This window comes from Hetaerina americana, unplaced genomic scaffold, assembly GCF_022747635.1.
Source record: "Hetaerina americana unplaced genomic scaffold, ioHetAmer1.1.p SCAF_2, whole genome shotgun sequence".
Classification (NCBI taxonomy): Eukaryota; Metazoa; Arthropoda; class Insecta; order Odonata; family Calopterygidae; genus Hetaerina; species Hetaerina americana.
In genome coordinates, this window is record NW_027286763.1 from 13,121,138 (window position 1) to 13,145,565 (window position 24,428).

General features: G+C 36.2%; 1 protein-coding gene across 1 annotated transcript in view; it reads left to right on the top strand.

Moving 5' to 3' along the window:
- Window positions 1-22,915, top strand: part of LOC139687555 (uncharacterized) — a 173,102-nt gene extending 150,187 nt beyond the window's left edge. Inside the window, exons 6-12 of the mRNA XM_071584765.1 lie at window positions 1,831-2,069; window positions 2,706-2,887; window positions 6,375-6,483; window positions 11,949-12,060; window positions 14,119-14,349; window positions 20,383-20,798; window positions 22,334-22,915. Of these exons, the coding sequence (XP_071440866.1) occupies window positions 1,831-2,069; window positions 2,706-2,887; window positions 6,375-6,483; window positions 11,949-12,060; window positions 14,119-14,349; window positions 20,383-20,798; window positions 22,334-22,915 (1,871 nt within the window). The remainder of the gene's footprint in view (window positions 1-1,830; window positions 2,070-2,705; window positions 2,888-6,374; window positions 6,484-11,948; window positions 12,061-14,118; window positions 14,350-20,382; window positions 20,799-22,333) is intronic.
- The last annotated feature ends 1,513 nt before the right edge of the window (window positions 22,916-24,428 follow it).

Consider the following 24,428-nt stretch of genomic DNA (forward strand, 5'->3'; position numbering starts at 1 on the left):
CAAGCCTTTTACTGACTTGTAAACTAAAGCTTGACCATTTTCAAATCTGATGTTATGAATTATCCACCAACTTTCATTCCTATTCTTATCCTAGCTCTTCCTAGGCCTCTTCAATCATTTTCTCCATATTTACATTGAAAATGAAAGGTAATAATGGACAACTCCCCAATCACTAATACCTGTTCTCCTTCCATCTCACCTCAGACAGCTCTAAAACATCTATATTTTCTCTCCCATTCTTCCATATTCTCTAAATGTCCGACCCTCATCATTTTTTGAACATTCCAAGTTATAGTCCAAACCAATTCAGCCCTTGTCTGAATCTACTGTGCTGCTGCTTTTTTTTTGACTTGCAAGGATATCGTGAGACAATGACTGTGGAAGCCTTTCCTTACCTGCCACCAGACATGACACATGGCTAAATTGGTCAACTTTGATAGTTGCCAGGGGTCATTTTCATAATTGAATTCATCATACAAGAATTGTATGATGAATTCATCCCAAGTATAATACAAGAATAGTTGTATTAGACTTGGGATTAATAATTGAGGAGGTTTCCGATTGCCTTCCTCAATTATGTTTTTAACGTGAAACCATCACTCACTCAATGGTTGCCCCACTGGGGCAAGATGCCTTTGCAGCCACCTCACAGAGGAACAGACGCTGCAAAGAATCCCTTTTATCTGGCTCCTAACCTTTGACCTATCTGGCATGGGTGACCCTACCAAGAGCAATTATCATTGCTCCTGCCATTACAACCCTAGGGGTCACCAGAACAGACAAGCCCTTGCCCCTCATCAAGATTTGCAGTCCATAGGGAGAGCCACCATTGTACATGTTTACTATTTTTGCAAGGAAGGCTGAAGTGCAAACATGTACAGTGAAACACCCCTTTCTTTCCTATAGGCATATTAAATATCATAATTGACATCTGTATATCTCCAATATTATACTCATCAAGAATGATCTATAGCATTACATCGTGCAAAACTTCCTTCTTATAGCATTCTGTTTAAAATGTGAATTCTACTCTAGTGGACTGCAGTGACAAATTTGTCTCAGGTTTTGTCTTTTAATCATTTTCAACTGTTGACAAATGAAAACTAAATCTCATAATTTCATTGCATACTTTGCAACAAAATTATTGATTTGTTTTGGGAGGGTGGATTTACAAAGGTTATGTACATTTTTACAATGTGAGCTTTCATTGTAATGTTCAGTAATTTTGGAAACTCGGTATTGCTTGATTGTGTTTATTTTGATGGTGAGGATTGATTTTTGGCTGGTTGACATTAGCATAATGGACACCTGGAGTCGAACCAGCCAAGGAGAAGTGCAACTTCCATTAATGTTAAGACTGGAGTTTTTTCAATCAATACAACCTCCGGTAAATTCCTGGATATTAAATGAAGTGGACATTAAAAGACCAAATTAAGAGTTATGGAAGAAAAAGAACACTTGGAAAAGTGCGATTGTGATTGGAATAGGTGCAGTGACTTACGTACTGGCTTCCCACCGAGAGGGCCTGTATTCAAATGGTGGAGAGTTAATGCTGATGCCGGGTTTCTCTCCACCCTTCCTCCTATCTTATCCATTCCTAATGGCACAAATGACCAATGACCTTAGCTGTCAGTTGCCTCCCCTAAAAACTGCAACTACTAAAAAAAGAGCTCTCAGAAAGGATATTAGAGAATTAACATTGAACAGAAAGGCAGAATAGAGCAGGAGGGTTAAAGAGAGCCAATCTTTAGAACAAAGGAAGAATAATTGAATTACAAATAGAAAGATCTTTTACTTAATCATGTGGCATTTGTCTCATCTCTTCTCCAGCCACAGGGTTTGCTCTGTCAGCGATCTGGGCCAGCACGGTGGTCTGCTCAGGTGATGCCCTGGCCTGGTCCCTGGCTCTCTCACTGGCAAATGCATTCCGTGGTGGGCTCCTTGCTCGGAGCATCCTGCTGCCTCCAAACCCCACTTCTCCCCCAACTTCTTCCTCTGTGGCTTCATACTTCCTCAACGCTAACAGTTTGGGAAGTGGAAAAGGAAAAAATGGAAAGGCAGCACCAATGGTGAGGATTATGCAACCTATAAAGTTTATAAGGAAAGGTCTATAGTTGTTTATTTCTGGTAGAGAGGAATTAAAGAAAAAACATATGAAAGTAAAAAAAATTAAAAATAAAATGAAGTGTATCCTTTAGCATAAAAGTTAACATAGGTCAATGAGCTAATTTTATGTAGTTTTACACTTTTTTTTCATGATACAGAAAATTGAGAAAATATAATTGATATAAGAACTGCATACATGTATATTTACCTTGCTTTTATCAAGATTTTTATTTCTCAGCAGATGTTCTGGCTTACCAAGTTAATTGTAAGAGCAATCTTATTCCTCTCCAAAATCCTATTAGCTAAATATCTGCATTTCAATGAGTAAGGTATCAAATCTAACTGAACTCAATTGCCCTGGTGGCAGCAGGGTCATGTCCTTGCCAACTAACCCAGAGATTATGACTTCAATTCCTACTATCAATTCAACACATGAATGAGTATTCCTCTTCCTAGGGAATGGGTCTTTGAGATGGTTCTTGTTTTTAATCAATTTTCATGAAGTAATATAATTCTGCACACTTGGTTACTTATAGATTAGTTCAAAATGAAAAAATACTCAAAATATATGACCATCATGGTCATTGCTTTCTTTTCAGTCTGCTGGGCAAAGTGTTCGAGATTTGTTCACCAAAGTATTTCAGCCTTTGAGAATATCAAGATCACAATTCCGAGAATTGGCCAAAGAGGCACGCCTAGAGGCTGTGGCTGCAGGGGATTCATATGCCACAGAAGATGTTACCAATGCTCACCATAGACTATCTATACTGCTGCATGGAAAGTAAGTGTCTACTCTAAATCATAATTCTTTGGACATCGCACAAAGCATAGAAATTGGACAAAAATCAAATCAGTAAAAAGGAGATGAAGAATTAAATGAATATGTGGTATGATTGCAGACCCAGTTTAAAGGTAAAGTTTGCTGTTTGGAAATTCACAGACAAACAGATTGTGGCTTAATTTTGATTAGACTACCAATGGACATATTGTTTATATTAATTAAACAAATGGATAGAGACCTTTCTGTCTGGTTAGTGAGGGTGAGATAGCTGGAGAAAGGGAATAAGAATTAAGATTATAATGTTGCTCACACTCTTAAAACTAAGGGACACAAAAGTTCATTGACTGCCCAAGCGGGCAAGTATAAACCGTCCCGGTGAGTGAAGTCCCACCTTTACCGGTAATTGTACATAAGAAACGCATGGCATTGAAGAAAGAAACATGGCTGAGGTGGAAGTGCGTTTTGCGAGAAAGTTAAACTTAAAACTAGGAATAAAATATGAATTCTTAATCTAACAAGAAAGGAAAGCCCACAGGGAACGGCTTTTTACAAAAAAGAAAAAAAAGGTACGTCACTAACAGCACTAACTGCCCACCGGCACACTCTGAGCATAGAGCGGTACAAAAAGGAAGCGGATGCGAGGGTCGCCCATTTCCCACAGCGGGAAATTACACTTGGGCATGAGGAAGCGGGTGACAGCAGGACCGTGAAGCTGATAAAATGGTACTGAAATAACTTAGAGGACGGAGGAAGAGATCCGTCCGGCCGTGAAGCGGCTTAATACTATGAAGAAAATTTAAAATTAAAAGACATAGTAAAGACTCATAGGCGAGTAATATCTTTAGGCAGGGTATAAGTGTGTTTCTCTCCGGGATCATAGTCCCAGATGGTTTGTAGCAGCGGATTTCCAGACGGTGCGAGGCGGGATTTGAAAGACGCGACTTGCGAGCGAATAAATTCCGCGACGGATGGGAGTTTATGCGTCGCTCGTACGTCGGCCATCCTAGTGAAACGACTCACTTGGAGTAACGACCGAACAGCCTTGTTTTGGATGGTTTCAAGGTGACGCCATAGCGTTTTTCGTATGGCAAACACGGGGCAAGCGTACAGAAACTGCGGGCGAATGATTGTCCTGTAAAGTCACATCCTGTCGGCGTGACCCAGGGGAGAAATCACGGAGGGAAGGCAGCCGAGGCAGCTCCTTGCGACCATTGCCTTCTGACGGCAAAAGCCGAGGTGCGGCTGAAAAGTGAGCTGGTTGTCTAAAATGACACCAAGAAATCGGTGCGAAGAAGCCCTCGGTATAATGTGTTGGTGGAAGAAAAGAGGAGCGTGGGTTTTGCGTTTTCGTCTGCGGGAAAAGTGAATATGTGTGCTTTTGTCAGGATTGATTCGTATTTTCCAAGTCCGTGTCCACCGGTGCAGTTTGTCAAGGTGTGCTGTAAGTCGTCTGATATTCGCGGAGCATGTTCAAGATGTGGCGGCGATAGCAGTGTCATCGGCGTGCATGTAAAGGGAAGTGTAGGGTGTAGAAGGCAGATCGTTGACGTACAAGTTGAATAACAGAGGGCTGATAAGAGAGCCCTGCGGCACGCCCATTTGAACACCAGGGAGGTTCTCAACAAGGGGAGAATCACAGGAATGTGAAATGATCAGAGGGATAAAGTGGATGAGGAGATAAACTCAAAAATACACTTGCATAATATGTAGATGATAGACGTGAGAGGAAGAATGTTTCAGAATGTGCATGGGTTTTGAAACTATAAATGAGGTCTGATGGAATGTCTCTAGGAACAGACCTTGTTTGTTGGCTGGTGGATTTTCACAGATTCCTTGATCAATTTTAAGAAAACTGCTCTTTGAGCATAAGAAAAAGGGAGTGGAATCAAAATATGTTATAGTGAGGGAAAATTCTGCAGATTCATTTACTAAGTCTTTTGAAAAGTGCACACGCGAAGTACAAAAGAGGAAGGCTGGTATTATTATCATTCCTTGACGGGTCATGTACGAGGGTCATCCGGAAAGTAGTACCCGTTCGTGCCGCATGAAGTGCTGACGACGCGAGTAGCCGCTGGACGAGGTCAGATAGCTTCAGTGGCTTGTCTGCCTTCTCTGAGCCAAGTTGCGTGACGCTAGCATTGCCTGTGTTGTTTCTGTGATTGTTTACAATGTTTAAAAAAATTGAGAACGCCGCCAGTTGTGAAGTGAGGGCAGTGATTAAATTCCTCAATGCAAGAAACGTTCGCCCATGTGATATTCATCGCCAATTAAAGGAGGTGTATGGAGACAATGTAATGGACGAGTCGTCTGTTCGGCGGTGGTGTCGCAACTTCAACATGGGGAGGGGGAACACACACGACGATGAGCGTTCGGGGAGACCGTCTGTCATTACAGACCAACTGGTGAGCTCAGTTGACGAATTCGTGAGGAACGATCGGCGCGTCACAATTGATGACATCTGTGAGCATTTTCCCAATGTTTCTCGAACAATTGTTCATGAAATTGTTAAACACCATCTGCATTATGCAAAAATTTGTGCAAGATGGGTCCCTCGCGTATCTCAATGAGCTGGCGGCGAAGGACTATGCAGCAGGAATACAGAAACTTGTCACACGTTATGACAAATGCCTTAATTTGCTTGGAGATTATGTTGAGAAGTAGTTTAAAGTATCCTCTTTCAAATAAAATTTTTTATGTTTGTTAATATTTACTTTTGTGTCTTTATTTCACGAACGGGTACTACTGTCCGGATGACCCTCGTATGTAATATGAATAAAGTATGTGCATGTATGTAATTAATGAAATAGTATGAGAAATTCTCTAATAAGTTATCAAAATTTTCAATACTAAGTTAATTCTATTTTTAAAATGTAGCTAAAGTAAAATATCTTTCCACTAATTTTTTATTATTGAAAATACATATGATAAAATTTTGTGGAAAGATATATTGGTATTTTTACCTCAATGATAATGGATTTCCATAAAGTTAAGCCATAAATCCTCGAATATATTTTAAATGTATGTTTTTGCAGCACAAATGGCTATTAGTACCTGTTGCTATGTTATTAGGGTATTATGGTCCTAAATTAATTCTGCTAGAAATAGGCAAATACATAGTCCTAAAATCATGCATACATTATTTTGGCAATTTTTCATTCATCTCTTCATAATATCAGATATATAGGTACGATTAGACAAATCAATATATAGTGGTAATTTGCAATTGTGAAAATCATTTTGGTTTTGATTGTCATTTTGTTTTTCCATAAATGACAAAAGATTGTCCCTCTCTGTTTGAAAATAAGAAAAAAATGGTAAACAAGTATTATATCCAGAATCCATGAAATGTATTGTGAACTGAAAATATTTTTTGAAAATTAACTGCTCTCACTGGCTTAACAAGCTAAATTTCTGGTTTAAATTTAAGTAAAATTTGTTGACTGCCTTTTTTAAAATGAAGTGTTACTTCTCTTCCTCTTCCATTTAGGTTGAAGGTGACATGCAATGGAACACTCCTCCATCATATTACACCACATCAGTTCATAGACTCACCAGAATGGGAAGCAGCATCTGATGACCCGTCAGCAACATTTCAGGTTAAAAATTCAATGTAACATGAAGTCCCTGGGAGTTGGGGCAGATGACTTATTCAGTGACAGATACAGGATGATATACTCAGGAGATGACCAGAAGTCTAGTCATTGCCTCATTATACTAGCAGGACTGAGTATCATACTGAAGAAGGAATAGGGAAGAAGAATGAATGCATATTAGCAATTTAATGAGAAGATCGTGATGCTCAAGTTAGATGGAGACCCAACAGATGCATTAAGAGTGCAGGTATAGATGTTCATATCCAGCCCCGCAATCGAGAAAGTAGAACCATAGATGAAAAACTGGATGAAGCCCTCTGCGGAGTAGGAGGAAAGCATAATATAATTAGAATAGGTGGATTGAGTGCTAGACAAGGAAAAGACAGAAGCAGCATTGAGCAGTTAGGACTTGAGAAACGAACTGCTAAAGAAGAGAGAGACTGGTAGACTTCTGCCATGATATGATTACTGTAGTTGCAGGCATTCTGTGAACTAGGTAGGCACAGGAGATACCTGTGTACATGGAAGAGCCAGGGGACAGAGCAAGACACCAAATCAGTACATTATGGTCAGAGAGAGGTATGAGAATCAAGGGAAACGGTGATGGAGTTTCCCTGGTGGACACATGAACAGTAGCAATAATCTTGTTGTCATTGAAAGCTGACTTCCAAAAAAAATGAAAAGAAGGTGAAATATGAAAATAAAATGAGCAAGAAACCATAGTAGGAAAACAAACATTAATTCATCCATCGTCAAATCACAGTCATCAATTTGAGGAAACAACATGTTAGGTGCATCAAGCCTTGACCCTGGTTTCACATGCATCCAAAATATTAACTGAACAATCAGTTGACTGATGGAACAAAACATTGAAGACATCCTGTTGGAATACCAATTCAGATTCAGGACAACAAGGGAATGAGGGGGCTATACTTGGTCTGAGGATTCTGGTTGAGAAAATTCAAATATGTTTATTTATTGGGAAATAGAACCACATAGATCAGTAACTTGCCAATTTAAATTGGAGCATGTAACAACAAATAAATAAGGATGCATAAAATACAAAAACAACAAATATAAACAATTAGCAATGGGAATAACAAAGGTCTTTACACATCATCTAACTGTGGAGAGATGGGGAAAAGCAAGGTCAGTAAACATTCAGAAGGATAGCAAAAATGGATCAATGGAATCAGGGAGTGAGTTTAACAAAGAGAAGAGGCAAAAGAAAAGAGAGTATTTAATAAGTGATAGCCTCTGTGTGAGCTTGTGGAGTAATGAGTGTGTGCAGGTGGGTTGTGGAGGTACTCTGAAGTTGATGAGGGAGAGCAATTCAGGGCAGTCAATGAGAGAGTTAATAGTGTTGTGAATGCACTTTAAATAAGACTTTGCCATTTGGTAGGGAAGGTTAGACGAGGAAAGTGAAGACAATTACATTTTTGGATGCATTACGGAGATTGGGGACCCGGAATTTTACTACATTTGTGTAGAAATTAGCAATGCTGTTGAGTGTAGCCTAGTTGGTAGGTGTTGTCATTGACCAGATGGGTGAGCAATATGTTATGAGCAGAAGGTCAATCGTGGAAAAATATGAGAGCAATGCCAGTGCATCATTTACTTCTGTAAAGCAGTAGAGAAGGCCTAGTAGAGACATAGCTTTACTGCTGTCTGTTTGAATGTGCCCATTGAAATTAAGTTTAGAATTCATTAAAATTCCAAGATCCTCTACTGATGACAAGCAATTGAGAGGGAATACTTAATTATATATCTAAAGTTAACAGAGGGTTTTCTAATGAAATTGACATAATGCTGCATTTACTTGGATTTTATTTTAGTTTCCATGTGTATGTCAACAAGCCACCTTATATAGCATTTGTGGTCTGGAAGAAGGCCCTTGGTAGTATCAAGTGGAATAAGATGTTCAAGCTGCTGGAAAGCATGGAATTGATTATAGGGACAGATGAATTATCTATCAACTCTACAAGATTCTAATAGCCACAATAAAAATGAAATGTAAAAGAAAAATTGGGCTAATATGAATGAAGGGGTTTAACAAGACTGTAATTTCTCTCTGTCATTATTCAGCATGTAGGTAGACAAAGCAATGATGGAAACACAAAGAGCTGGCATTTAAGGAATTAGGGTCAATGGAGATGAATGATAAGCTTTCCTTTGATATAATATTCCATCTATAGTATAGCAGAAAATTGAGAAGACCCGCTAACATCTTTGAACACAATGGATCAAGTATTGCACAAATATTACATGAAAATAAACACATGCTAATACAACAAAAATCTGATTTTTGGAAGAAAAACTGACAAATTTTTGAACTGGCAGGAGGGATATTATAAAAAGTTGAAGGATTCACCTAACTTGAAACCACCATTACATGTGATGGAAGAAACTTAATGAATATCATGCAGCTGAGCTCGAGCTAAGAAAGCATTATGATGAAAAGGTATGCTCAACAAAGATAAGACTTGTGAATACATTCCTGTGGACTGTGGCACTGTACGGATCAGAGGCATGGATGAGAGGAAAAGTAGACCAATAGGGATTAGAAGTCTTCAAAACTTGATCCAGTAGGCAAACGCTGAACAGTAAATGGACAAATAAAGTAAAAAATAAAGGACCATACAGAAGAGTAGAAGAAGAAAAAATGATATTGAGCGACTAAAGGAAAAGACAAACTAGATGCATTGGAAATATCTGGAGAAACAAAAGATTTGTAAAGAATATAATGGAAGAGAAAATAAATTGAAAGGTCCCAAGAGGAAAGGCAAGGGACAAACACAATGGCTAAATAAAGAGGGATGGAGAATAGGTGAACTACCAGGGCAGATGACAATTAATGTATGGGATCATTATTGTATGCCCTCATTCATGTAGGGCAGAGTGGAGAGCTGTAGTCAATTCTTCTTTGGATTGCACTGATATTGATGACAAACTTGTTCAGACTATTGTTTATACCAACACTGGTTTATACAAAATCTAGTCTCCTCTTTGAGAGACTTTCTAAGTACCCAGTATATGTGTTTTCTACACAAATTCCCATTTATTATGGGGGCAACATGTATTTTAGTTCATTTCCTCAAGAAGAAGTAAGGCTGATTGGCCTATTTTAGCCCCATATAGTGGAAATGAGTGGTTAATATTTATTAAGATGCCCAGCCCTTTTCAAATACATCTTCAAAAATTGGCAGATGCCTCTAACCCTCCATGTGTGTAAAGAAAGTATTAAGACCTAGGGAAATAGAGGCAAGAGCAAGGAGAAAAGGGTCTGGAAAGAGAAATTATGAGTTTCAATGTGTCAATGCCCTTGGAGTCCCCAACAAAGTCCATTTGCTTGGGTGTTTTTACGGTACCAATTATTGAGATCTCTAGCAAAATTGTCTGACTAGGGGCTCAGTATTGGAGTCTCTCAACTTTTTCCTTGGCCCTTAGCCTGGTGGGAAGACAAATGGAATGAAGTTATCCCAAAGTTTTCAGTGAAGTATAATGGGAAATATAATGATATTATTGGTGCACAACTCTGTGTATGTATGGTTCAGAAAATAAAATTTATTAAGCCATCCCAAAGGATGGATCACATGCTAACAGGCAAATTTTACTTGGTCTTTTTATTGCAAGGTTCTAATTTAATTTGCAAGTGCTTTCCCAAAAAAATAACATAAATGAAAATGACAAATCAAGGCTAAATTCTTTTATATTCTATTGTTTCAGGCTTCACTTCGTGGAAGTAATTGATATCCATTATTGAAATAGAAAGAAAGACTCGTACTTTTCCACAGATTTTATTATACGGCACGACGCGTTTCACCGACTTGCGGCATCATCAGGTACGAAATACTAGCCGCTACCTGATGATGCCGCAAGTCGGTGAAACGCGTCGTGCCGTATAATAAAATCTGTGGAAAAGTACGAGTCTTTCTTTCTATTTCAATAATGGATACTAAATTCTTTTGACCATTTAAATAAGGGATCAAAATTAATTAAAATCTACATTGTTAAATGACCAAAAATATCCAAGTTTCCACTGGATGAAATAGTATATTGTTATCTATGTATTTCAGCATCATGATGATGCAATATGCACATTGAAACTTAGATTTACATTTTCCCTCATTTTATACTCCTTTTTTTAGCAAAAATTATCATGAGTAGCAAACATTTTGGAAAGTACCTACATGTGATTTTCCAGAATTGACTGATTTGAAGGAAATTAATTCCATGGGTCATTGATTATTGTAATTCCTTTCATATTATTATCCTGCCCTTGGTGTAAATTAAAGTCAAATTCTATATTTTTAGCATAATTAGAGGCAAATTGAAAGCCTACTAATACAATTTGATGACTTTTCAATTCTGCCAATGTTGAACCGTAAGTTTCTTGGTACACAAACATATCTTTATAAATTCTTATTGGTCTTGTGAAAAAAGAAACTGCCTTGGTTACCTTTATCTTATCCCCTTCAATATACTTGCTCTCCTTCCTTTCCAATATTTTTCCAACGCAATGACTGGTTACATTTCCAATAAAATTCTAGTTTTCATAATATTTGGAAGAATGTTTACAGAGTGGAAGCCAAAGAAATCTTTTCAATGTACTTCTTCTGTAGTAATGGATCCTCATTCATGTAGCAAGGAGGAGGGAAAAGTAGATTTGTTGTCTATTGTCCCAAATATTACTTCCTATCAAGGCCTTACTTTTTCTTTTCTGCCTCCACTGTAGAATCTACAAGCTTATAGAAAAAAGCTTCATTTGCCAGCAAGGCTATATTTTTAAGAATAGGCTCTTAATTGTTACTCTTAATGGTTACAGTAAATGAAATCAGCCTTTAATGCCAAAGTTGTTTTGATAGGTGGGAATGGAACTCGCTGGATATTATGGCTTATGACATGTGGAATTCAAGGATACAGGAGGCAAGTCAGGGCCTTTACTTCTTCTGTTGTTTTGATATCCAGAGTTAAGTTATGCTTGTTCAAAGACATCACTAAAATGGAACTGGGCTATTCAATGAAAGTAGGGAAAAATTTTGCAATTGCTTGATATGGCTAAATTGTTTATTGAAAGAATGGAAATATATAATGACTAAATTATTAATGAAGGGCTTAGTTAGACAATGGAAAGGTACAAATTCATGGCATTTTTTTGACAAAAAACATACATTTCAGAACTATCTCTGACAACACTTACAGCATTAGCCATATATTTTCAGTATTTGAATGATTTATAGCTTCCTACTGTTCATACATCTCATCGCCATTACTTGATAGTTGATTTAGAGTTCAATTTATTTTCTAATGATCACAATTAACAATAAAAATAATGTAGAATACTAGTTGAATTAATTGTCACCTACCCAACTATTTCAAACCTATGATTACAAATAGTATCTTGTGTTAGCTGATTTAAAACTACCTGTTAGCCTTAAAGCATATTCTCTCATATATTTTCCTCTTAGGTCACCATTACTGCTGAGGAAGATAGTGTATTTCTCTGTTGGTCAAGGAATAAACTTGAAAAGTTATTAGCCATGAGACCACTACTAGGAGCTGTGATACATAACATAATTGGTAAGTTTTTCCTTTCACTGGTAATGCAATGCCATATATATTTTAAGGATGACGCCTGACAATTTATTTGAACTTGTACTTGAAAATTCAAAATTTGAGAACCTGACTTGTGATTCAAATGAAAACTATGAAAATGTTGTTGTGCATCAATGCTCATTAATTCAGTGAGAAAAGTGTTCCATGTGAGTTACACCTAATACAATACATGATGTAAGAATTCAAAATTGCCTCTTGCTGATACTTCAATGTCAGGGGCATTCCAATTCCAGCAGTAGGTATTTTGAAGAACTTCATTACTATTCTAATTCTTGTGCCAAAGACAGTTTAAATTTTTCATAGTGTTTCACAAAAAGGTCCATATAGAGGCATCAGATACAACACTAACCGACTAATCCACCAACGATAAAGTGCACCGATGATTAATATTATGATAATTTTGGCATCGCGGCCAATAGTAAAATATTGTTTTTTCAATATTACTAAATCTAAAATATTATGTGATTCAAAGCAAAGAGTAATCATTCAAAAAGAGTGCTGGACTGTGCATATACTTTTCCCCATCAACAAATAAAAAAATAGATCTACAATGAAATTTGAATCTGGTCGTGTAACTTACTACTACAAAATGCACTAGCAGGAGGATAAACTACCTCTTACAAAGAGACCCAGCTGATTATTGCTGTCCAACTTAAAAAGTATCAAACTACAATGATGGCTACAACAGCAGAGTACTTTAATGGTGAAAATACCTTATAGATGAACTATGTGGATAATTTAATCAGGCACTTTTATAAGAGAAAAATATTTTGGTAGCTACATCTGTGACAGATCATAATTAAAATCAATAACACATGTTTATTTACTCCTTACATTAGTACATAAAATCAAAAAAAGGGCTATCGACCCTGAGTCAGTAATCGGAACGAGCTCTAACTGTTGTTCTTCCTTTACCATCTGCCACTGGTCTAAATGTGATTTTGACATGGGCAATTTATGAAGGCTGGTATGCGTACACAAAACAACAACTACTTCAATACCCCCCTCAACAGAAGTGTAGGGTGATCTGAGAGAAAAATGGAGGAATGTATGAAGACTAAATACCCAAAAGTATGGAAGTATGAAAAAGTGCAAAGTTAGCATACTACAAGAACACAAAAGTCTTTCTATGCACAATACTTCAAATGCCCTACAATAAATCTTATTATTCCAAAAAAATGCATGTCAGCTTGTAAACTGTACACGAGTATAAAATGTGAGGGTCGTTTTAATAAGCATAAGATTATTTACCACCATAAAATTCAAGAAAAACAGTATTGGAATAATCAAATTCAAGTAGATAAAAAATTTCCAAGGAAACATGACATAGCTATGTGAGAATTCAATCATAAACTGAATCATTAGCCTCCTCAAAGAGTGTATCATCAAGTGAATGAATCAAAATGTGAGCTGGCCATGAAGGATGATTCACTGGTGGGATGTTTAGCTGTAAGTTTAAATATTATTTGCTCTGTAAACTGATTCATATTATAAATGCCTGCTTAACTTTGATGATATGGATTTTATATTTCCTTTTGACCTCTATACTGCACCCATCAGTAAGTTCTTTTCTCAATTGATGTTATTATATAAGAACAAGCATAGTGAAAATATGCTGATTATTTTGACGAATAATTTGGTCTTACATGAATATATATTTTTATTGTTATGTGAATATTTTGTGCCAAAACATTCCATATAATAATGCCCCCTATATTTTAATCTAACTCTCATGCTCAATTTAAATAGAGTAAAGAGATAGGGCATTCATGTTTACCTGCATATCATATTGCTATCTGTAAATTAGATGTTTTACTTTTCATTTTTTAAAATAATTGTGATAATAATAACGCCTATTCAATGTTACATTATATATTTTGCTATTTATAATTTTAATAGTATTTCCTACGTTGATTCTTATGTTCATATCCTCATTCATGCTGTTGGAAATCTTTGGATATAAAGCATGCTCTATTTTGATTTTAGTAATTCTTATCCCTAATTGAAATGACCAATATTTAGGCAAAGACATAACCCAGAAGCTGTACTCATTGAATGAACATCTGAATCCTCATCCCCCTGGAAACTCTGGGAGAAGAGGAGATGGTGGTGACAAGTGGCGTTGTGCTGAGAGCGAGGGCAGGTTCTTCAAGCGAAGTATGAGTGCTGATGCAGTAAACACAGGGAGTAAGGGTCGTGTCCGTTCCATGGCATGGAAACTGGGAAGGCCTTTCCCATCAAATGCATCAGAATGTAAGTACATTATCCAAAATTCTAATAATTTAAAACTGTAAATGGCTTGAAGTACCTATTGACACCAAAATAAAACCTACAGCATTGCTACCCATACACTAGTATAAAATCAAATTTTTATAAACACGAACGTATTAACTGGCACAGATAAAACTTTTTACATTTTTATTACAAGTATATTCTATGTTTTCCATGATTACAAGATGCTTGTGAATACTTGCACTTGGATTGATTTTATGCTAAGTAAAATAGATTATATAAATATTCAATGAAATAATTCCATTACTCATTCAAAATTCAAAAAAATACCTAGGAAATTTTTCATATTCAGGCCTATATTATTTCCCAGATATTTGATTATCTGTTGCGATAGAGGTTGGATTTGAAATGTCCATTGTCTTGGTAGTAAGGTAAAATCAATTGTGATTACTTATAGGGAGTTGTGCGCCACCTGACAAAGTCTATGTGCATGAGTATTTTAATAATAATAATATGAAACTGAAGATACTACAAGGAAAGCAAAAATTGCAAACCAGAGCATTCCCTCTGAAGTATTTCCAGATGAGAGAAAAAAATGGAATGGGATTACAGCCCAGGAATAACAATAGCAAACCAAAAAAATCGCTCTCCCAAGCCATTGGAAAATGGGAAAACATTTATTCAAAAGGGTAGTGCTCATAAGAGCAAACCATCTATTTATTAAAATGTGCATTCCCAAAATTCTTACGCTCAAGATCATTTAGGTCTCTATAATAGATGTCAAAATTCTATGAACAAATTTCAACTTCCAAATTTAATAGCACACTAAGATGAACATTTAGTTCTATTTTTAACACATGATTGGAACTACATAACACAAGTCATGTTTAATTCTGCTTGCTACAGTGCATGATTAGGTAAATTTGCTTATTGGAAACAAAAATTAAATTTAGCTATCCCTACGATATATTGACTTGATCATTTAGCTGTGTGTGAAGAATTTATACGACAAGTGACTAAAATGCATACATGACATAGTGAATACATCAGTTGGCGGCATAAGAAACATTGACCGATGTATTGATTGCATCAGTATTGAGGAGCCAAGTACACGCTCAAACTCACTCCAAATTATAGGAAAAATAAAGGAATTGAACCAAAGCAACTTGAGTTTTGACATATAACTTGTCCAGATATTACCTAAATTAGAGATTCAAGACCTGTCTTAAGACTCAAGGTCAAGCAGCTAGATACTCAACTTGACAATGATTACTCAGAGACAAAAATTTCCATTTCATGCTCTCAATGTAATTAGTCATTGCTGTTACACTGGTGGCATTAAGCATTATTTATCCTTTTTGTCTTGTAAATTGTTCCTAGTTGTTCCCCATTTAAATCAGGTAAAGACAACAGTTCACAATAGTCACTGGTTAACAGGTTAAAAATATGTAACTATTTATAATTATTTCCAAAAATGATGTTGTTTGTTGATGTAGGGTGCATGCCTAAGTGACTCAATTTCGTATTCATGTAAATATCAGAGAAAGCTCATTAATGCACCAAGGAAGCATTAATATGACTTCTATTTAACTGCACCAGCATAAATATGTTTGTACATATGAAAGCATCGCAAAAAGCCTTCTTGTTTATTGCACTCAAGAGTTTTGTTAACAGACATTTACATCCCCAAAAGGTTCAAAGTGTAAATGAAATGAGCGATTTTTTATAAATGCTCTATCTGTTGATAAATACAAAAAACACCAATGGCAATGTTTTTAAATACTAAATAGCAACTGCCATTTAAAGGGAGCCATTATGCTGAATGCACGCATTCTTTTTTATATTTTAACACTCTTGCAATAACCTGGCAACATTTACAATGGCATAATTGAAGTTGTTTAACCATCATTGACTGTTAGCATATGAGAATCATGCCTTGAAAAATTGTTTTGCCTTTAAGAATCATTCTTTTATATTTACTCTCATTTATCAATGTTTACTAAATTCACTTCAAAAATTTGCCTCTCATGAAGGTGGAACTTATTCTGGTGCCTATGCAATGAACTCCTGCAATTTTTTATCTCTTACTAATGGCATTACTTTTCCAACCATGATCATTGCTGCATTTTATGTTACTTTACTTGTGATTACTTTTATGTTTCCTTTGTCAGTACCCATGTGCACAGTTAACAGAATAAAATTCAATTAAATAACTCTTTGAGAAGGATATTAGATTTCAATGAAGATAAAATTATTCAACAAGGTTCAGACCTTTGGGGATAATGAACAATATAGTACACCAAATTTATTTTTTTCAGCACCCGCTGTATACAACCTGTACATTTATACCAAAATCCCAGCCTTTGTACAGCCAGTAAAACAATTTTCATTCAACAACATTTATGCAACAAGACAATGTCATATACTCTTGGTACAGAAAATATTTATGCCACCTAATCTGGATTTATGATGGCTCATTTGTAATTTGAAGAATTAAAATAGCTCCACACCAGAAATACCAAAATGATTGCCGGTTTATTGGAGCCCTTAAATCAACATCATCAACATAAGGAAGCCTCTTTTATATCACATTTGTCACTTGTCAATGCAAACTTTTCTCATATTCTGTATCTGACCTAACAACTTTATTACTTTTAGCAGAGATGAGCACATAGTCTTGAATATCAAAGAATGAAATTTTACCCAATAAATTAGTTAAGTAGGTATTGCATCCACATAACAGCCCAACGAGGATGCCAGCAGCATCTTTAATGATTAATTCCCATATAAGTTGAATCAACAAGATGAGGTGGGTGTATACATTTGATCTATCTAATCCCGCCAGTGATACCTTGGTCCATGTGTAAATTATACCTGAGATATAATACATAGTCGCACTTGGAATACCATCTACCCCACTAAGATCTTTTGGGAAATTGATGTAGATTCATATTCAAGGGCAATCCCTTACCTCCTGCCATAACAAGTTAGAGGTTAGTCAACTATTTGCTTCTGAGACAGTAGTCCTAAAGCTTTCATTAGGAGATACCTATGCCATATACTTGATTATTTTATGCCCATTTATTTGATCAATCAAAACTTGCTTTGCATACTTGTATTCATTTCGTTCCCTCCCCTCTGCAGTTAACCACATAGCACTTGCAATTAAAACTCCTCATAATAGGATTCATCAAGGAAGTGAAAAAGTATCCATGGAAAAAGAGTGCATAAGATGAATTACTTTGACATATAACCTCTATTCTCACTCAGTTCTTAAATAATTTGAATGAACTCATCATTTTTTCACCTATTCAATCAAAATACAATATGTTCACATTCTATGGTGTTCAAAGTTTATATCCACTCGCTATGAAGAAAAAGATCAACACATGTTTAAGTACAATACGATCAGGAACTTCTGGTAAATGCATTTAAATATATTAGGTATCAATGGACACCAAAACATAAATATAGTGGGACCTGGCTTTACAATATTAACCCATTCCATAATTTTAATTGCACTGTGAAAATGTTAAAAGTTGAACCTTGAAACTTTTTGATTGGTCATAATGCCTCCAGACTATCTATCCAGTCAAACTTAGATATGAAAGGTGAATTTCATATTGCACATTTGATTACAGTCTGCGTATGACCATAGTGGCAAAATAAATAATTTTCAATGAATACCTTACAACTTGATGTGATTTCATTCAATTTCATTCCTGCACTGCTGACAAACTGCCCACCCAGCACACACAGAAGGCAAAACTTGTATCAAGTTTCTCATGCACCTTGTTACCATGATTAAGTTAACTGGAAGGCTGGATGAAGCAAATATGCTTCTGTAACAACTGTCTTGCCTACAAAAATACTTTGACTTCCTCAGCCTCACTTGTTTCAAGGAATCAAATATAGGTGACATAGCAGCATTAAAGTGGTAGGCAAGGTGTGTTCAATAAATAATGGGAATTTGAGTTATTTGGAAAGAATTTTATCTATTTATCTATATCAATGCTATCCCCTCAGACTCCATTAGATATTATGCCACTTCTGGCAGTGCTTTTTCCAATCCTTGAAATTTTCCTGGAACTCGATCTTTGGTATAGCTTTTAGCTCTCCCCTCAATGCGTTTTTAATTTTAACTATGCCAGTAAATCAACAGCCCTTCAATGTTCTCTTTATTTTGGGAACAGAAAAAAATCACACAGGGCTAGGAAAAATGAAATAACATCATTACAGTGCTGTTTTAGACCAAAAATTCTTGAACAAGCATTGAGCAGTGTGAGCAGGTGGATTATCGTGAAGGTGCAAAAGCCATTCATTTTCTTGCTACTAATATGTTTCATATTACTTCACACAAATGGTATTGAACTCATATGTAGTATGTACTCTTCATTGATCGTTTGACCTTGTGGCAAGAATTCATGGTGCACTATGCCCTGCACATAGCTGAATCACAAAATTCCCATTACTTTTTTAATACACCTTCTAAAGCAGCAGTAGGTGAGTCCTACTTTTCTCCATCTGTCCTGTCAACTCTCCTTTGTTTGCAGTCAGTAGATTGAATTATACCATAAAGGGGTATTTTATGGAAAAATTAGAATGATATTTGCTCACTTTTGCTGTTTTAATATATCCAAGAAGCATTCATTCATAGCTCACCATTTTCATCAATACAGCAAGGAATTTTTCCTCAACCAAAAGCAAGTGGACATAATGGAAGTCCTCCCTGGCATGATCAGAATTTCACAAGCTACAGTGCATATGAACCCTTAGTTGGGCATCATAGTAAATGGCTCTGGAGATAACAGCTATATCGAACACTGTGACATCTCATGTGATATTGCAATCTCTGATAGATGATAGTATGAACCATCAACATGACAAGGACAACACTACACAGGGCAAGATAATATTAAATATTTTCAGCCACAGATCTTAAATCACAGCATGATATAAAATACAGGAATCATAAGAAACAACTTTTTACCATTATGAAATTAAGAAAAAATGGCAATAGTAGTCTTCATAACTCATATGATGCAACATTTCCAAGGATACCTATAATTATAATGTGAGCATTCAATTATAGACTGCACCATGCTTCTTCATAGAGCGCAATACAAAGCAATTTAATGGGGACCCATCACATATATATAGCAGGGACACCTACTGTGCTCCATTTACTATATGCTAAATCCCTGCTCACATTCAGTTTCTCAGCATGCACAAACTAGCGGTAGGCAATAAATAATATCAGCGCTAGTGCTGACCATGTTCAATGTCTATGCATTGTATGTGCACAAAATCAAAAATTTAATTAGCATAAAATTTAATGATAAAATTGCTATATTGCCAATTTTAAAGTAAATATTACATTAAAATAATCATCATAACACCAGATCCTTCTTTAACCATATTAACATTTCTCAAGTAATTACAGACAAAAGTGAACTTCAGCCATCATCCTTTATGCTTAAGCCATGCACAGTATAAATGATAGAGTAGTAAATACAACACTTCATAAAAAGTTTGCAAAGCATAAAATTGCAAGCCAAAGCATTCGAAGTATACAAAATAAAATTGAGCACTCTTCCAGATTATTGCACATTTTAATAAAAAGCTCTTCTCTCCAAAATCATTATGAGGATGATTAGATATATTTGTTAAATGAGGTAAATCAAAAGTTGAAAATTTACCATCTGTAATTCCCCAAAGATCATCATTGGTGAGTGCTGTATTTTGTATTTATATGTATTATAGTAACTGGTCCTTCATGTACTGCTTATCAATTTGCATATTGAGTACTAAGAACTTTTACCAACTGCTTCATATTTTCAATATTGATAATTAGAAAAGTGCATTTCTTTCCTTGTAAAATATCACACCTAAATTTTTCTCCTGAACTCGCACATAATGCATTTAAATTTTTCCAGCTTAATATGCTTCTAATTTCTCATAGTCACATCAGTATTTGTGTCACTTCAAAGGGCTTTGTTGCTTATGCACCAATCAAGCCAGCACCCCACAAAAAAGACCTTCTGTTGCATTCAGGCTCCATGTGGTCACCAATCTATAGTGGATGGCTCCCTCAACCAGCGAGGGGGCCAGATGGCCAGCACCAGTACTCTGCTTCTCCCCCCACCGCCTCGCCCCCAAACACAAGCCTCCAGTACCCTGTGTCCCCACCCATGGCCCACCACCAATTCCAGCAGCCATTGGCCATCACTGATGGCTCCCAACCCACCAACCAAATGGTTCCCTCAACAGCCAACCCCCTCTCCGCCCCTGTCCCAAGTAGAGGCACCTTCTTGCTCCCTGCTACCACAATGACCCCATACGTTCCATTTGGTACCATGCCGTACTCGGTGTCTATGAGTGGAAGGCAGTACGTCCAACGGTTGCAGCATCACCACACTGACACTGAAGGAGGGGCTTGGGCTGATGCCAGTTGGGTGAGAGGCTACCAGGTGAATGATTTTCTTTTAAGGTGACCAAAATTAGAACAGAATCAACTTTTGTCTTGCCTGTGTCAAATGAACATAGAGGTAATACTGAAACTGAGTTTCGGTGGTGACTTGCTGTAATATAATCAATGCAGAGCAAACTTTCACTTTAGTGAAATATGTATATACTTCTGTTATTTTTTCTCTCATTTAGATATTTACAGAGCTATGAACAATTTCATAAATTTTTGATAGCTCTTTAATTTTCTGATCTAGTGCACAAGATTTTATCACTGAAGCACATTAGCACTGTAGCATAGTTATTATCTGCATGTATGCTGTCTTTCCTTCTAGCTAGTGCACCTAGAGAAAATTACTAATTGCCATTTTGTTGAAATGTACTTTTAATATTTTCAGTGTAGTTAATTCAAGTTTGAAATGGCAAATGATATATGTACATAGAGTAGTGAACACTGGGTTAATTATGATCACATTTAAATAAGAATGAGTTCAAATTAAAAGTAACCTTCTGTTTTCGGGGTGTAATGACTTTAAGACCATTAATTTCATTTCTTTAAACCAATTCAAATGGCAGAGAAAAACCATGAAAAGTGCATTAGCTTGTACCTGCACATAAGTGTTTGTTTTTAATGAAAGATCAAAAATATAAATTAAGCATTTAATAAATTGAAGCATATTCTTGTTATTTTATTTTCTTGGACAGCTGTAAGTTTTATATCGTCTAAATGTTTATCCTTAACTATATACGTAGATTCCAACAATTTATATCCTATTAATGCTATGATTTGGCATAACTACCAAATCAGAACTCTCAAGTAAAAATAAAGTGATGAAATACAGCTTTTATTACTGATGTTTATCATAGAAGCATGTTTAAATTACTAGAGTTTTAATTACCCTAGAAAAGCAATAATGATAATTAGTTATGGTTAGTCTCAAACCACATTTCCCATATCAAATAAAAAAACATGTTTTTATGCCTTTGAAGAATTGTTTTAATTTGAGCATAAGTGTTTTTGATGGAGCAATAAATGTGTACTTGATTGACAAAAAAGTTGTTTTTTCATACCAGCATTGCCCTTTCAGATTCCCATAAGCAGACAAATTGGCCTTCCATGAGTGAGATCAAGAGTTTTCATTAATGCATTTGATGTTGCCGTTCAAAATACCTTTCATAAATGAATTTAGTGATTAAATATGCAAAAATTTAATCTCCCATGCCTTAATTGTTTGCTTAAACAACTACTTTTATCATAGAAATGAAAGAAAAATTAATTCCATTCAGGATAAGGGAGGAAATTTGATTTTTCTTTGATTCCATTCATTTTATGGAAACTGGTGACTAGTTTAATATTCATTAGTTATTTTTAGTTACCTATATTGAATTAACTACTAAATTCCACCAGCTATGACAAAAATTAACCATAAGATATGCGATGTGATTGCTAATTGCCATGGCACACAGATTCAATAAATTCAATTCAAAATGAATTTTTAAAATGCCATGATGATCAAAGCAAAATTGTCTCACGCAAAAGGACGAAGAAGAAGACGAGGACGAAGAAGAGGACGACCGCGCTTCCTCTTCCTCCCCTCTGCTTGTACGGCTGGTGTCTGGCCCCATGGCTCCTGGGGCCCAATGCCATAATGGATACCATCCCATACCACAGAACTCACCCGGAATGGTTTTCTATCAGAGTGGATACCAGGGCATCCAGCAACAGCGTCAGATCCCCTATCAACAAACCAGTCAATCCGGATTTTCCTTTTTCTCTGCATCGGCCGGTCAAAAGAGACAGATATTCAAAGACAAATGTACGAGCAGTGAGGAGATGAGGCCAAAGAGTCACCCACTCTCAACGCAATTCAAGAAACAGCTGACGGCTCAACAGCACAAGGCACGCCAGTTCATCCTCTCCAAGGGAACGAGGCGGGAGTTGGCAGATGAGGAGGGTGAGGAGGGTGAGGAGGAGGAGGAGGAAGAGGAGGTGGAGGGTGAGCGGCAGGGGCTGATGGGCGACAGCACGAAACGGGACGTGAAGGGGGGGGCCAAGAGGGTAGCAGGGGGGCGGAGGAAGAAGGGAAATCGAAGGGAGGTGACGTTCGAGACATCCGTCTGATGTTAATAGCCCCCGGTGCAGACTATTTGATCACTGTAATTGGCAAAGCATCACATCTTGCATGCTTGGCTGTTGTTGAGTGCTCACAGTGGTCTGCATTGGAGGCCCCCAATTCGTTTACATCACTTTCTTCGTGACACATCACTTGTGATTCCCTGGTGTGGCTCACAACTGATGTTAAGTAATAAATGGTGTATTGTTGGATTTGATGATAAAACTTACCAGTGTAAACATTTCCTGCAAAGAGAGTGGTGATGGAAGCTCAAACCCTAAGGGATTGCATATCACGGTGTTTTAAGTGTGTTTTTTTGTGCAAATGTGAATGACTGAAATGGTCAATTAGGTGTTCATTTGGATTCATTGACAAATCAGATGATGTTCTCAAAAATTTTCAACTAATGAAGTTTTCAGAGTGTCGAGGAAGATATATTTTTACTTTTTATAAGCAATTTTGGCTACCTAGAGCAAAGCATATTTTGAGAAACAATTAAAAACTTCCTTCTGATTGTAACATGCACCGTACTCACAGCAAAATGAATCCTTGTGCAAAATAAGGTGGGGGTGCCAACACATGTACAATTTTCTTGCCAAATCTATGGCATATTCTTGTACTTATCTTTGCTACTAACTTTCCAAGTAAAAGGCTTTGACAATGCCTTATTTGCCTAATTTCATAAGAGAATGATTTATTGAGTACTGGACAGTATTAATGTGGTTCAAATTCTTTCATTTAAGGAGAGTCTCTGGAAAGAGACATATATTGAACTCCCTGTGCTTAGGAAGAAATTGTGATAAAACCTCAGATAATTAATTTTAAGAGTATATAGTGTATATCCTAAAGTTATTATTAACCTTATTTCATGCACATTTAAAAAAGTTCATATACAGTAATTATTGGGAGCTTATTAACATGACTCGAGCATAGCCAAAATGTTATATATAAAAAAACAACTCTAAGGCCTTAAAACTCAGTCTTTGAATCACGCAATTGATATTCCAATTATAGACTGCTTTATCAGCTTAAGAGAAGTTTGGAAAAGCACCATTGTAGAAATATTATTTAATGTCAAGGTGTAATCACTCTATGTACAAATATATTCATCTTCAAAATGGTGGAAATAATTTGTAAAGCCAAAGAGCATGTAATAAAATTTTTGGTATTGATTTTTAAAATTCTATCATGATTTCTGCTCTCTTTCGCTATTCCTCAATTACATGTACCTTTTGGGAAAACTTTCCAATAGATACTAGTGGTGGCCATAATATTGTCATCTTTCTGTATTTTATCAAAGAAAACTGTGACATACATTTACATTGGCATTCTTAAACTGATTTATTGCTACGGGAGTACAGAGTTGAAATTGGAATTAAACTTTTACTTCCTCTCCATAAAAATATTTTTTGCCATACAATATTTTGGTTTTTCCTGGTCATTTTTCATAGATCAATCCAGTAATAATTTTAAAATTTAGAATAGAGAGACCTCAAAAATTTGCTTGACAAAATTTGATAA